Source organism: Lactuca serriola, chromosome 6 (assembly GCF_051521515.1).
Source record: "Lactuca serriola cultivar US96UC23 chromosome 6, Lser_US96UC23_V15, whole genome shotgun sequence".
NCBI classification, from domain to species: Eukaryota; Viridiplantae; Streptophyta; class Magnoliopsida; order Asterales; family Asteraceae; genus Lactuca; species Lactuca serriola.
This window is the reverse complement of record NC_136413.1, coordinates 82,643,422-82,657,938: the sequence shown is the minus strand read 5'-3', so window position 1 is coordinate 82,657,938 and position 14,517 is coordinate 82,643,422. Positions and strand designations below refer to the sequence as shown.

Below are 14,517 nucleotides of genomic sequence, written 5' to 3'. Positions count from 1 at the left end.
ATACATTATTATATGTATATGGATATGTGTATGTTTATGTAATTAAAGCTCGTATAGGAGAAAAACTGAGGCTCTCCATTTTTGTCTGCGACCCCATGTTCTATGCATAAATTTCGGGTGTAGGAAAATGGTTCTTCATTTAAAAAAGTTTTTTTGGTAGAACCTGAAATGTTTCGTGGTGTGTAGATCTATACATGTACTTCTTTCATGATATAGTTTGCATCATTATATGGCTTTTGCCTATGATTGGACATGCAATAATGACATCTCTTAGACATATGCAAACCTATGAAAAACTATGTTTCCATTAACAATAATAATAATAATAATAATAATAATAATAATAATAATAATAATGATGATGATGATGATGATGATAATGATGATGATGATAATGATGATGGAAAAGAAATCGATAATTTATAAGAAATATTAAGCAGCTCTAATAATTGGATGTGGTATGCCCGACCAGATGGTAAAGTGTTTTATATATTACATGGAAAAACGAAGTTCGAAATCCACCCCCAACTTTTTCACTTTTCAAGTTCTAACTTTTAACGACGGATTAACAACGGAAAATATATAAAATAATAATTTTCTTTATTCTGTAGCTATTCCGTCGGTATTTACAGACGGATATCCGACAGCTTCTCGCCCCATCGGTATTCTGTCACTACTCCATTACAATCTTGTCACTAATTTAGAGCATGATTTTTCGTCGGAAAGTACCGACGAAATATTTCCGTAGGTGATTTTTGTAGCTATTTTTTTTTATTTTTCTAGTAGTGTACAAAATAAGTTTTTAAGGGCTATGTTTGGACCATTTAATAGCCCCTTTGCGAAATGGCAAAATGGCATGGTTTTGCATGGTCTTCATCCATTTTACGGTGCACTTGAGCTAAGCTAGGGTGATTGAAATTTTTCTTAATTTTTTTTTTCAAAAAAAACTTAAAGAAAATAGTTATTTTTTTATTTTTTTTAATGTTTGATATATTGTAGAAAGAAATTATAAACATTAACATTTGTCAAAATGTTAAATACTGTGCATAAAAGCACATCAACCTATAGTGCTTTTGAACTATAGCTTGTAGACTTTGTTCGCTGTTTCTACCATACTGCCTCTTCTCCCATTACCTCTTCAAAACTCTCACACACACTTCCTAAATAATTTCATCAGTTCTTTTGCAGTGTGCATTTATGCCCCTTCTCCCGTACTCCCTCTTCCCCACCATCCCTTCAAAAATTCTCACAAGTTTCGCGAAAAATCTACCAGTTCTCACTCAAAGAGCCTTGGTCATCACCTCCACCACCATTGACGCGGTGGGTCTGGTGATTCTAGACATCGGGAGTAATCGAATCAAGCAGGTAAATAAGCCAAAGTCTACGAATGTTCATGAACATGACATGCTCTTACCGATCGCGAGCATTAGTATGATAATAAAGAATCTCTCTACACCAGGCTCTCTTCCACCCTTTCTGTCTTCCATCTGTAGTTCTGAACAACGACACACTACAACATCACCGACCAGTAGAAGACATCTCTGGTAACGATCAACCAGTGCAAGCTCGCTACCTCTTCTTCCTTTCTCTCCTTTCTTTTTTATAAAGTGCTTGAAAACTTCTCCTATTTGAAATCAACGCACTGCTCTTACATTGTTCTTGAAGACTTATTGTTGGTGTTGCCCAACATTCATCACTGCTGAAAACCCTGAAGCAACCACACACGCATCACCGCTCTTTCTTTTAGTCCGACCCCCTCTTGTAGAAAAGAAACAGATTAAGAAAATATGTTCATGATTTTTGTTTTTAAATAGGAAACGACTTAGGGTTTTTGTTTTAAACACAAAACGATTTAGGAAGAGAAGGGAACATCTAGAGAACTTGGAGCAATATTTTGTACTCTCTTTATTATTGTGTATTTTGTTTATACATTCTTGAATTTATGTGTAGTGACTGGTTATACGTTTTAGTTTGGGGAAAATCTATCTGAAACATCAACATTTGGTGGGCATCTGAGTATTTCTCATCATCAACTTTTTTTGTTTAGTTTTAACTCATGTGTTGTAATTTGAACAGAGCTTTGTTAACCAAGGCTTCCTTGGTGTTATCATTGGTATTTGCAGAACCCAATAAGTCGGGGATACATTTGTGGTGGAGAAGCTAGGCCTACAAAAGTGGATTATGACGTAAGAACCTCAAAATCCTTTTTATTTTTAACAATCACTTTATATATTGTTTAAAAAATAGTTTTAATTCCTAAAAGTTGTATTTAGTTATTGAGAATAAGGAAATTAACTTTATCTACTTGATTATTTTCATATTATCTTTTGATCTTTATGCTATAAGAATCTACAACTGGTTGGTCAAAGAAAAAGTTTTTTTTTTTCAGTTTCATGGTGCACCTTTTTTTATTTTGATTCTTAAGTTGTAGTTTGCTTGCCATACAGTTGAAGTGGAAGCATTTGATCAAGTAGTTACAAATCTTTATTACTTAAATTTAGTTTCTACGGCCCTGTTTCTTCCTCACTTCCCCACTTGCCACCTTCAATCCACCAGCCACTCTATCTCCAACAGCTTTCCCTGAAGAAGCTTCCCATGTGAGTGAAGCAAACAAAGATGTGAGTGAAAAAGAGAGGAAATAGAGGGAACTGAAGAAATGGAAAAGATTAAAGACAAAGGTAAAATTAAATAAGCTAAGAAGATAAGGATAGGAAGATAAAGCAAATACATAACCCAAGACCGAGCCAATGGGTGAAAATTTAAAGGACCCTGTGGATCAAAATTTGTATGAAGGGGATAAAAACCTTTTGATGATTTGTTTATTAAATGTCATTAACCATCTTTAAGATCTAAATGCAAGAAATAAAAATGTACTTTAAATTATTTGTTTATTAAATGCAATATTACAACAATGTACTTTCAAAAACTATCCATTTATAGCATTATACTTTCATTATTTTGGCAATACTGATGAGAAATGAAAGTGCAATGCTATAAATAAATAATTTAAGTACAATAGGAAAATGTTGTTGCATTTAATAAATATATAATCAAAATAACATTGTTTGTTAATAGGATGAATGAAACCAGAATACTATAATAAACAAATTAATAAAAAACCGTGTTGTTATTAATGATCATATGCACAACTCGATTAAACATATTTTTATAGAAGTCTTGAGATAAAGTACGGTAAAGGTATTTGTGTGTAATGGTAAATAAAAAATATTTGAAAAAAAAGATACCCCACTTAGGGATGTAAAAGGAAAACATAAACATCAAGGATAACCCCCCTCCTCTCACACATTAATTTTAAATTGCATCTTACTTTCATTTCTCTTATTTTTTTAATTATTTTTTTCCCATACGTGAAGCCCGAAAATATACCGGAGCAAAGTTGAAGGGAGGAACAAATATTCTAGCTTTTTTTTGGATGTTAATGTTATTATTTCATATTATTTAGAAAGTTGTAGACAAGGAATATGGCCATTCGCGAGCATTGGCTTAACGATCTTATCAAGGTATTTTGAAAGTTAAATATCTTTGTTTTTTTAATGTATAAATTTGATGGGTTTAGTGTTATGTGCTTTTGTTTTACGAGAATTAAGTTGTGGCAAACACATAACATAACTCAAATGATTCCATTATACATGTTCACCCAACATTATAAAAAATCTCATAAATAGTATGAAACTTAATATCAAAAGAACATATTATATTATCGTAAAAAATATCGTATAAACTCCCGCCGCAAGGCGCGGGCTAAAAAACCTGGTTTGAACCAAAACTCAAATCGGTCTTATCTTCGATTTAAACTCTAATAATATCTTTATATTAGGATGTTTGTATTTACATTAATTACTATTGCAGATCTTATAAATACATTTCATTTAATCCCACATTAAGAAAAAAAACTTAAATCACGGAACTACTCCTTTTTTTTAACCACAAGAAATTACGCAACTTGAGATTTGTTGATGCAAACGAACCACAAAAAGAACCAACATTTGAACCACCATCAAATCCAAAATTTCATCACAAAATTAGGGTTTTCATCCCTCCATTGTAATTTGTAATATCTTTTCAAAATCTCCAATCTTTGCAAGTTCTTACTTGCACCCCCCATTCATCATTCAAACCGTAAATGCAACATAAAAACGATCATCCATGGGGGGTTGCATATCTGTTGCCAATACAAGTTACTTAAGGAAATCCAGCCTTGTCCAACCAATCACACGACAAGAGACCAAAACCCCAAAATTCGTACGCCCGGCTCGCGTCCTCAAAGACTCTGCTGGGGGCGACATTTTCAAGCATTACAAGTTTGGGAAAGAGCTCGGGAGGGGTGAGTTTGGGGTGACATACCAATGTCAAAATATCGAAACAGGAGAGAAAGTGGCATGCAAAAAGATGTCCAAAAGCAGGCTGATAGCGGAGATTGATGTGGAGGATGTGAGGAGAGAGGTGACGATCATGAGGCATATGCCTGTGCACCCTAACATCGTCAGCTACAAAGATGTTTATGAAGATAAAGATGCAATATATTTACTCATGGAGCTCTGTGAAGGTGGTGAACTATTTGATCGTATCGTTACTAAAGGTCATTACACGGAACGAGCCGCTGCTGTTGTAATTAAGACCATTCTTGAAGTTGTTCAGGTTATTAACTTCATTCTCGTTATGAATATTTTGCATTTTTTTAAACAATGTGTCGTCTTTATGCAATGTAAAAGAAGGAAATCTGTGAGTTTCTGGCATGTTGTTAAACTAATATTGATGATAAAAAAAATGATGATAGTTTTTGATTTGGTCAGAAAAAGAAGGGTATATTTGATGGAGGCTATTACTTTTTGTGGTTTGAACGAACTCGAGGTTTTAACCCCCCCGATAAATCTTGATTTCTTGAGAATTGCCAATAAAAAGTTTAAACATGCTTAATTAAGAGTTTTGTTTAAGAACGTTATGCAAGCAAAAATCTTGAATGGGCGCTACTACTTATAACGAAAACCATAATCTTAGGATACGTATAGAATTTCTCATCTTGAATTCTTTATCAACATAAATATGTCAACTTTTTTAGGTTAGGGTTTTTGTTATAAGAAAGAAATACAGATATCTTGAACTCTTGATGTGTTTTGCAAGAATATAACTCAAGCTTCGTTTAATTTTGTTAGGGTTTTATTTAAGAACCTAATATCAAAAATCTAGCTTGAATTTTGTATGAGTGCTTCAAGAATGAAAATTCCAACATGTTTGGGTGTTCTTTCTTACATGTTCTTTTATAATTTAATGTACGACAAAAGTTATATGTATAAGTAATTTTATATTTACATACATATGTTATCGGATTGACGTTCATTGTTAATCATATATATATATATATATATATATATATATATATATATATATATATATATATATATATATATATATATATATATATATTTCTGTTAATATTTTATGATTATTAAATATATTTGTGAAGGTGTGTCACACACATGGAGTAATGCATCGTGATTTGAAACCCGAAAATTTCTTGTACGCTCACAAAGGAGAAAATGCATCTCTAAAAGCAATCGACTTTGGTCTCTCTGTATCCTTCGAGCACGGTATGCCCTTGACTTCATATGTATCAATGGTTAATGGTTTGTATATTTCGTTATTATTGCTTATTTATACTAATTTGTTGTAGGCCAAAGGTTTAGAGAAGTCGTTGGAAGCCCATATTATATGGCGCCGGAAGTACTCAAACGAAATTATGGGGAAGAAATCGACGTATGGAGCGCCGGTGTCATTCTGTACATCTTGCTTTGTGGAGTTCCCCCATTTTGGGCAGGTACGCATGCCATATGATTGCAAATATGTTGTTTGAATGGCTAACTCTCACACACAAAACTCTACTTCAAAATCTACATTTTGTCTCAAGCTAGACTTGTACCCTCAACATTTGATGAAAGGCCACCAATCTAACATTACCTTAACTGCTAGAACAAAGTTTGGTCCCAAAGATGTTACAAATGTGAATGAACTAAGCAAAAATGTTACATTTAGACTATGAAAACAACAAAATGATTGTTATTCGATCGGGCCAAAGTGATGTGGAAAACTATTAGTGCTTATTATGCCCTTCAATTAAATGCTAAAATTTAAATTCACTAACTGAATATTGATATAAACTTGCTAGTGTTCCAAACCTATAGACATCTTTAGATAGTAGACAACTAACTATATAAAACTGATATAAAGTTTCTACATCCATAAATTGGATTTATGGTAGAAGGGTAAATGTTATCAAAAATTGGGAAAGAAAAGAGATTTGGTTTTGCTAATCGAGTATGGTTCATTGATATTTGTTGGATTACTTGTAGTTCACTTTCCTTAACAGATATTTCTACTATATATCAAGGTATCACATAATTCAGTAGGAGAGAATCCACTAAATACACTTTTAGATTCAAACACACAAGAGAAATATCTATATTTTTCTATATATACTCAATATATTACGGACTAATGAAATAAGGATTTAACACCTTTTATTTGTATTTTTTTGAAAAACTTTTAGGAAAATTGAGTTGTTTGGGAAAGTTAATCATATATTGGGTTGCCTATGACAACTTGAGTTGTTTGAGGCAGTTTGGATGACGAAGATAATATGGGTATCTAGTTGTACTGCCTCACAACTCATTTCTCTTGCCCAAACCATAGGGGAGCTCCCTTATAATATTGCAAAAGAACGTGCCCCCTTGAACCCCAACATGCGTTGTGTTCAGAATCAAAAATAGCTTATACAAGTGTGAACTCCACACCATCTAACTTGTTTTAGATCATTGTTTGAGTACCCGTTAGCACTTGTATAATTTCTAATTACACTAAATGGCCATGTAACACTAAAATCACTAAAAAATCAGCACATCTAGATGCCTTCACTTATCAGTGTTACGACCAACACAAGAACATTAAATCACAAGCTCCTTATTATAAGGAAGTTGATACTTATATTTAGACCGAAAACTTTTCTCAACAAACATTACACTAGGATGTCTTCAATAATAAGTGTTTATAATTCTTACTTGGAATTATCCCATAACCACTTTTGAGAAATTATGAAAATCTATATGCCTTTCTTCTATTTTAGGATGTACGTTTACTACAACATCAGTTTTGGATTAAGGTTCATTATTGTTAGTATATAAAAATATTTGTAATTGTTAACTATATTATGGACCTTTGTATATTCAATTTAATTTTGAAACAACTACTGCATTTGTTTACACTTCACCACCCTAGTACCTTATGTTATAGAATATGATGAAAACCATAAGCAATAAATAATAAACCATAAAAAAATATAAGCAGGAAATCAGTGTATGAAAATCCACATGAAATTATAGTATTGGATTATGAAGAATCAATAAAGAAACAAGGTGTTGCATTGTTGCAAAATCCGATGGTATAGGTTAGGATGTTTAGAAAAACTGAACCAGTAGTCTATATGATATGTTAATAGGCCTCCTAAAAAGGACTATAATAACATCTAAACACCTAACTAAAAGTAAACCTTTCTAAAAACTAGTAAACTTGGAACCACATAACCAAATAGCCCATGTATAGGGATTTAAATCAGCATGGAACAAACTTCACTTTAAGAAGAAGTCCATATCTAATAGAGAAACTCTAAACTTTCATAAATTTGAATTATGCAAGTAGTAAAAAAAGAATTAAGGACTAAACATAACTACCAACAAAGCTCAAGAAAATTTCAAACCAGGATAGCAAAACTGGATTTGTCATCATATTAGTGAGGATGTGACTAGAGTTGATCTTACTTGACTTGGTATTGCCTTAGGCAGTAACATCTCTAATATGATGATGTCTAATCTCAGTATGCTTCATTCTTTCTTATGGAACATGGAATTCTTTATTCTTTATAAGGAATACAACACTTTCACTTTCTCACAATGCAAGATAAGTCTCAACAAAGACTTCTAACATCTCTAAATTGATCGGGTTAGGATCATAATAAAACATAATGGATTGACAATGTTTTTGTTGATCACGACCTTCCTTGATTCAGGATCCAATAACTTCTAACCACTGACACCAAATTTATAACTGAGGATGATACGTTTTATGGCTCTTGGTTTTGGTTTCCCATTGTCGACATGAGTATAGGTCGTGTACCAAAAAAATCCTCAACTTCAAGTAATATGTAGGTGAACCGGACCATACTTTAATTAGATTCATTTTTTAAAGGGTATACATAAAGATATATCATTGAGATAACACATTGTAGAGCGTGCCTCAACCTATAATTGATGAAATAGATTTGAGTCATATAACATTCAATAGGTTTTGAGATAATGTTCATGTTCATGTCTTTGGCTACACCATCTTGTTGATGAATATAAAGAACAATGTAGTGTATGATGATGTCTTTGGTTTTTTAATATGAATCAAAATCTTTTGAATAAAACTCCATACCATTATCAATACAAAGATTCTTTAATTCTCGATTTACATTTTAATCATAATATTTCTACTGGGGGTCAGAAATGGCATCGAACAAGTCCTCGCACGATGGCCTGGAGTGTCGTAATCGAATGCCTAGTCCTGGAGGGTTGAATGCGCTATATGGGTAAGGTTGCGCCCTTTCTAACATCATTTGGTTTTAGATCAACAGGTAGTGTTGATGCTCAACAAGTGGTATCAGAGCCAGTGGTGAGGGTTCGATTCTCTCAAAGAGTAATTTCTAAAGCGGAGGGGGGGGGGGGTAGTTGGGGGTCAGAAATGGCATCAACCAAGACCTCGCACGATGGCCTGGAGTACAGTAATCGAATGTCTGGTCTTGGAGGATTGAATGTGCTATATGGGTAAGGTTACGACCTTTCTAACACCAATTGGTTTTTGATCAACCGGTAGCGCTGATGCTCAACAATTTCAATCATTTAAGGTGGACGCATTCCCTTTGAAAAATAATTGATAATTGTCATAATATAGCTAGCACCTCACACAATTTGTTCTGAGACGGTCCCATAAGTTTTAGTGGACATAATCAAGAATGTCTTTGGTGGTGTGAACAATGTAGTTCTTGCATAATTTAAAGTTTTATTTGTTATATACTTCAAGGATACTATACCATTTAAATGAGTTAAAGCTCACTCACACATGTGGCCGCATCGATAATGTCATATCTTTACATCACCTGATTTGATCGATTTTACAAGTATAGTATGAGGAGATAAGATCGAAATCATAAGAATGTAAGAACCTATAATATAACATATAATTATAGCGCCTCATACATAGTAGAGTATATTAGACTTCCTCATATAAACTTTTTTCACAACTAGGGAACTTTTTTTTATATTTAAAACACCATCTTCACATACGTGTAACCCTTATTGCCATAGACACTTAAAGAGATGAGATTCCTCTTTATATTGGGAATGCAATTACTATCGAATGAAGTTTCAATAGTGTCATCGAACAACTTGATTTGGGTAATGTCGATATCTTCCATCTTGCATTGGGAATCATTGAAGACGAGAACTAAACTAGAGCTGTGAATTGGTTCAAATCTAGTGAACAAATATTTGTGAGGACACATATGGTAAGTGAAATTTGAGTCAAGAATGAATTCCATGTTCATTTTGCACACCCAACAACAACCACACAGACCTACAAAACTGTTGTCACATGCACAATTTATAGAATTATCATCTTCTTTACCTTGTGATTTATTTAAGTCTTTTATACTTTCTTTATTATGATGCTTGTAGCATTCACATATTTCAAGTTTGTCTTTCTTTCAATGTCTATAAGTCTTGCCTTTACCCTTAGAAATCAATTCACATTTCTTGTTTGGGGAACCTTTTTTCTTTGAAGTTCCTCAAATGGATAAACCCTCGGCTTAGAGATTGTTGGGACCATCAGAAGATACCACCCCCTTCATCTTTTCCTTGGTGTGTAAGGCTTCATAAACTTTACTAAAAGTAAGATTATCATGATTGTAGATGATAGTACCTTTAAAATTTGAATATATTATCTTGGAAGTGAGCATAAAAGAATCAAACCCAAATCTTTTTTGTTGTACTTGTCTTTAAGGGTAACCAAATCAGACACAATCTCTTTTAAGTTGATAGATGGTTGAGCAAGTTTCCTCCATCTTAAAGTTAATGTGGAAACAACTTTTTTCTTTAAATTCCTTTTACTACTAAGATCTTTCTTCGTGCAAAGTGTAACGTTCTTTTCTTTAAAACTTCCTATAGGATATTGTTGCGAAGATGGAGTTAGACTTAGGCAAGGCTTTGCATCTTTTCTTCTTCACTTCTTCAGTACAATATGTATGTATTTTGCTTCCAAAAGTATCTAGTGCATCATCTATATCAGTTTGATTCAATAATGCTCTCATCTTCACTTGACCTAAATAAAACACGTTATCATGATTGGTGGTGGAATATCATTCTTCATAGAAGCCATAATAGAACTCAATTACAACCTTTTACATGATTACGAATAGGGGTGTAAATAGACCTGGCAATTCCAGAAATGATTACATGAATCTGTGAGGGACACGACTAAAATACTCGAGCTCGGGCTCGTTAAATACTTGACAGTCTCGAGCTCAGCTCGGCTCAGCTCGACTAATATTTAAAAAAATCAAAATCACTAAATTGAGTAAGAAATATTAAACATTCCACATGTAAATGTCCAATCTACCAAAAAAACCCACTATTAATCACCTAATATCAATATAACATCAACCATATATGTCATAAATGAATAATTATACAGAAATGACATATATGTTATAAATGCACAATTATAAATAAATGACATATATGTAAATTACACTAAGCTCGCGAGCCTTACAAGCTGAGTATTTTTATACTCGAGCTCGGCTCGATAAGGTACTCGAGTAGCTCGAGCTCGAACTCGGCTCGATTAAGGTCGAGTCGATTTTGAGTATTTTCCGAGTCGTTCTCGAGTTTCTCGTGAGTTGGATTGTCTCACTTACACCTCTAATTACGAGGGAAGTCACTTTAAGGTTTTGTAAGTTTTGGATTTTAATTGCATCTTAAAAGTTCTAAGGGGAAAATTGATTTAGGCAGGCGGGTTTAGCAAGAGAGAAATCGATTAAAGCCTTTATATGTGTTAAGAGAAAATGGATTAACTTTATGCACTTGTTATTATTGAATATGATGAATAATAGAATCATTAGAACAAACTAGGACGCAGTAATTGTGTAGGAACCCTCGTGAGAAAATCCAAAAGGAACTAAAACTTGTATTATATATGAAAAATTAATGATGGAAGAAGGTATTACATGGTTGTAAAATTCAATTGCGAGTGAAAAGATTTAGAATAAATGAAACAATTATGTTTATGTTTTGACCACCATTTATCTTCCATAATAAATGAAAATAATTTTGCCACATGTCACTCTCTCATTAACTTGGACACATGTCATTTTTTGGTATTTTTGAATAAATGTTTTTTCCATGTGTTATTTTCTCATTGTTTATCTTTTTTTAATTAACACATCATATTTAAACCTCAATTATTAATTGTTTTATTTGAAAATAATAATTAAATTACAATATTACAACTCATATTATTGAATATGTTTCATTTTAAATTCAAATTTTAAATTTTAAACTTTAAATTTAAATAAATTTTGGTTTAAACCTTCATATTTAATTTTTTTTGTTTTATTCAACCCGTATAACATACGGGTCTCACAACTAGTATATTAATAAAAACCTATAAATTTATGTTTTGACCACCATTTACATGTCTAGAGCCTATATATCTCGCCGAATTCAGTGTGAAGAAATTAGATTCCATATACGAGTGAGCATCATTTGAGGTTTTATAATTGAAATAAATAAACTTATTGGGTAGATTATTGTTATCTGTAAATTGAACATATAGAAAGTTACTTGTTACAGAGACCGAAGAAGGAATTGCACAAGCAATAATCAAGGGTGACATAAACTTTGAAAGGGACCCTTGGCCAAGGGTCTCCGAAGATGCCATAAACATCATAAGGGGCATGCTCGACCAAAATCCATATGATCGGCTCACTGTGGAAGAGGTCCTCGGTATGTACTTCATGCTTATTATATTGTACATTCAACTGCGGAAACTAGTAATACGACCTTGTTATGTGATCATAGAAAACAAATGGATTCAAAATGCCCACAAGGTTCCCAACATTCCTTTGGGAGAACACGTACGAGCAAGAATTCAACAATTCTCTTTGATGAACAAATTCAAAAGGAAAGTAATTAGGGTAAGTTCTTTTACTTATTTTTCATTGGAAAATTTTCAAAAAATAGCAACATAATTTACTTTTCCTATCAATATTGTATTTTAGTTTTACCCATGATAATAAAATATTTATATTCTTTACATATGATAATAAGCTACTTATATTTTGTTATGATAGTAGCAACTTGTAAACTGCTTAATTGCTATATTATAGTTAAAATTAAAAAAAAAAAAAATAAGTGTCTTGTTATTATGGGTCAAAATAAATTACATCTTATTAGTATTGAACTATGGAAAAACTATAAATATGTTGTTATTTTGGATACAATACAAAATAAGTGAATAACAAATGACATCCTTGTTATCATAAAAAGTCAAAGTGTTTGACCTTTTTAGGGTTTGAACTCAGGTGGTAGCAGAAAACTTGCCAGATGAACAAGTACATGGATTAAAACAAATGTTTGATGATATGGACAAGGACAAGAATGGATCACTCACCTTCGAAGAGCTTAAAGATGGTTTGTGTACGATTGGAGAACAACCGCTTGCTGATCCTGATGTTCAGATGCTAATGGAAGCTGTAAGTACCACTTTTGATTCATATAATTCACCAAAGTCGTATAGCTTACAATCCTCATACTTGATTGAAGGCTGATCTTGATGAAAATGGGGTCCTGAATTGTGAGGAGTTTATGATAGTTGCAGTTCACTTGAAACGGATCAGCAATGATGATCATCTACGCCAAGCATTCCACCATTTTGACAAGGACAACAATGGGTACATTGAGTATGATGAGTTACGAGACTCTTTGTTTGAAGAACACCAAAATTCATACAACGAAAAGCTTGTCCATGATATCATACATGATGCCGACCTTGATAAGGTAATTTAACGATTGAGAGAACAACATATTCTATGTACAATACTGAAAGTAACCTGGAAATGTATTGATTCCATTATGAATGATTTGTAGGATGGTAGGATCAGTTACCCGGAGTTTGCAGCGATGATGACGACAGGGATGGACTGGAAGATGGCATCTCGACAGTATTCAAGAGTGATGTTAAATGCAATTAGCGTCAAAATGTTCAAAGGTGAAACAATCGAAGAGGAAGAGGATATTGAAATAAGCTGATCTATGATCGATGTCTTTAATTTGTTATGTGAAGTAGTACATTTTGGTTACGTAGAAAATGATTTAGAATGAGTTAATTAATCATGTAACTGTCATCTCCTGAATTACAGCTTACAAGTTTTTTCCATAGTAACATAGATTCGGGAAATCTTATGATGTGTAGTGTGTATCGAGCCTAAGACTTCAAACATGAAAGTTAAGAGCAAGTTGGGGTGGTTAAGAAAACTATATATTCTAACAAATAGCTAAAAAAAAGGAAAAAGAAAAAGAAAAAATTTGAAAGAAACAAGATTATGTCATATGCATAGCATCATGCCGTTTCAAAGCATGAAATCACATCCATTTGAAAAGAATAATTTTACATTGGTTATAATAAAAAAATGTGTTAAGTATTGTATATGAAAGCACCGTTTTACCAACTGCTTATATAATTAATTTCTTATTCTTATTATCTAAAACTATAATGCGAAAGAGATGTAGTCATTTCCTTATCCAATTTTCATATTATCAGTTTTATTATTCAATGGTATAATATTGATAAATAAACACCCACCATATCATGTCAATCGTAAACAATTAATTAGTGGATAAGGTTGCCCTCAATTGACATTTATCATGATGAGAAGATTGAGTTACACTACAAACTCTTTTTTGTTTATATAGATAAATATAAAATTGAATAAGTGGATATTATTAATCAAAGTAAGTGTTTTTTTGTTTGGTTGTGTAATTTCTTTAAATAAACAAGGTAAATAAAAATAGAAAATCAATTAGGTGAAAAAGTATTTAGATTGTTTGACAAAACTAGTTGAAAGCTAAAAACTGATAGTCGGTAGCCACTAGCTAGTGGTCGGTAGTTGGTAGCTGGAACCTGAAAAGTTGAAGTTATAACATTTATTTGTATATGTATATTTGGTAAAATAATTGGAAGCTTCTGAATATGTAAATTACATAAAAAGAACACTGTTTAATCAAGTAAATATACAACTTATATTTGTAGGGTAATCTTGTAAATTTGTTAAAATAGATATGAGGTTTTTGTTAAATGTTGAAGTATTTTTTAGATTATGAATTTTTTGTTTAAAATACAAGCTAAAAACTTGTA

The 14,517-nt window shown here is 32.4% G+C and overlaps 1 protein-coding gene across 1 annotated transcript; it reads left to right on the top strand.

Moving 5' to 3' along the window:
- Positions 1-4,052: 4,052 nt before the first annotated feature.
- On the top strand, positions 4,053-13,617 carry LOC145057962 (calcium-dependent protein kinase 24-like). The gene is made up of 8 exons (XM_079005875.1): positions 4,053-4,659; positions 5,486-5,609; positions 5,693-5,836; positions 11,955-12,107; positions 12,183-12,298; positions 12,686-12,856; positions 12,927-13,160; positions 13,251-13,617. Exons 1-8 carry the CDS (start codon positions 4,168-4,170, stop codon positions 13,410-13,412), a joined length of 1,596 nt encoding a protein of 531 aa, XP_078862001.1. The 5' UTR covers positions 4,053-4,167; the 3' UTR covers positions 13,413-13,617.
- The last annotated feature ends 900 nt before the right edge of the window (positions 13,618-14,517 follow it).

Coding starts and splice junctions, on each gene's coding strand:
- LOC145057962 (XM_079005875.1), top strand. CDS start 4,168: ATGGGGGGTTGCATATCTGTTGCCAATACAAGTTACTTAAGGAAATCC. Junction 4,660..5,485: donor CCATTCTTGAAGTTGTTCAG/GTTATTAACTTC, acceptor ATATTTGTGAAG/GTGTGTCACACACATGGAGT. Junction 5,610..5,692: donor CTCTGTATCCTTCGAGCACG/GTATGCCCTTGA, acceptor AATTTGTTGTAG/GCCAAAGGTTTAGAGAAGTC.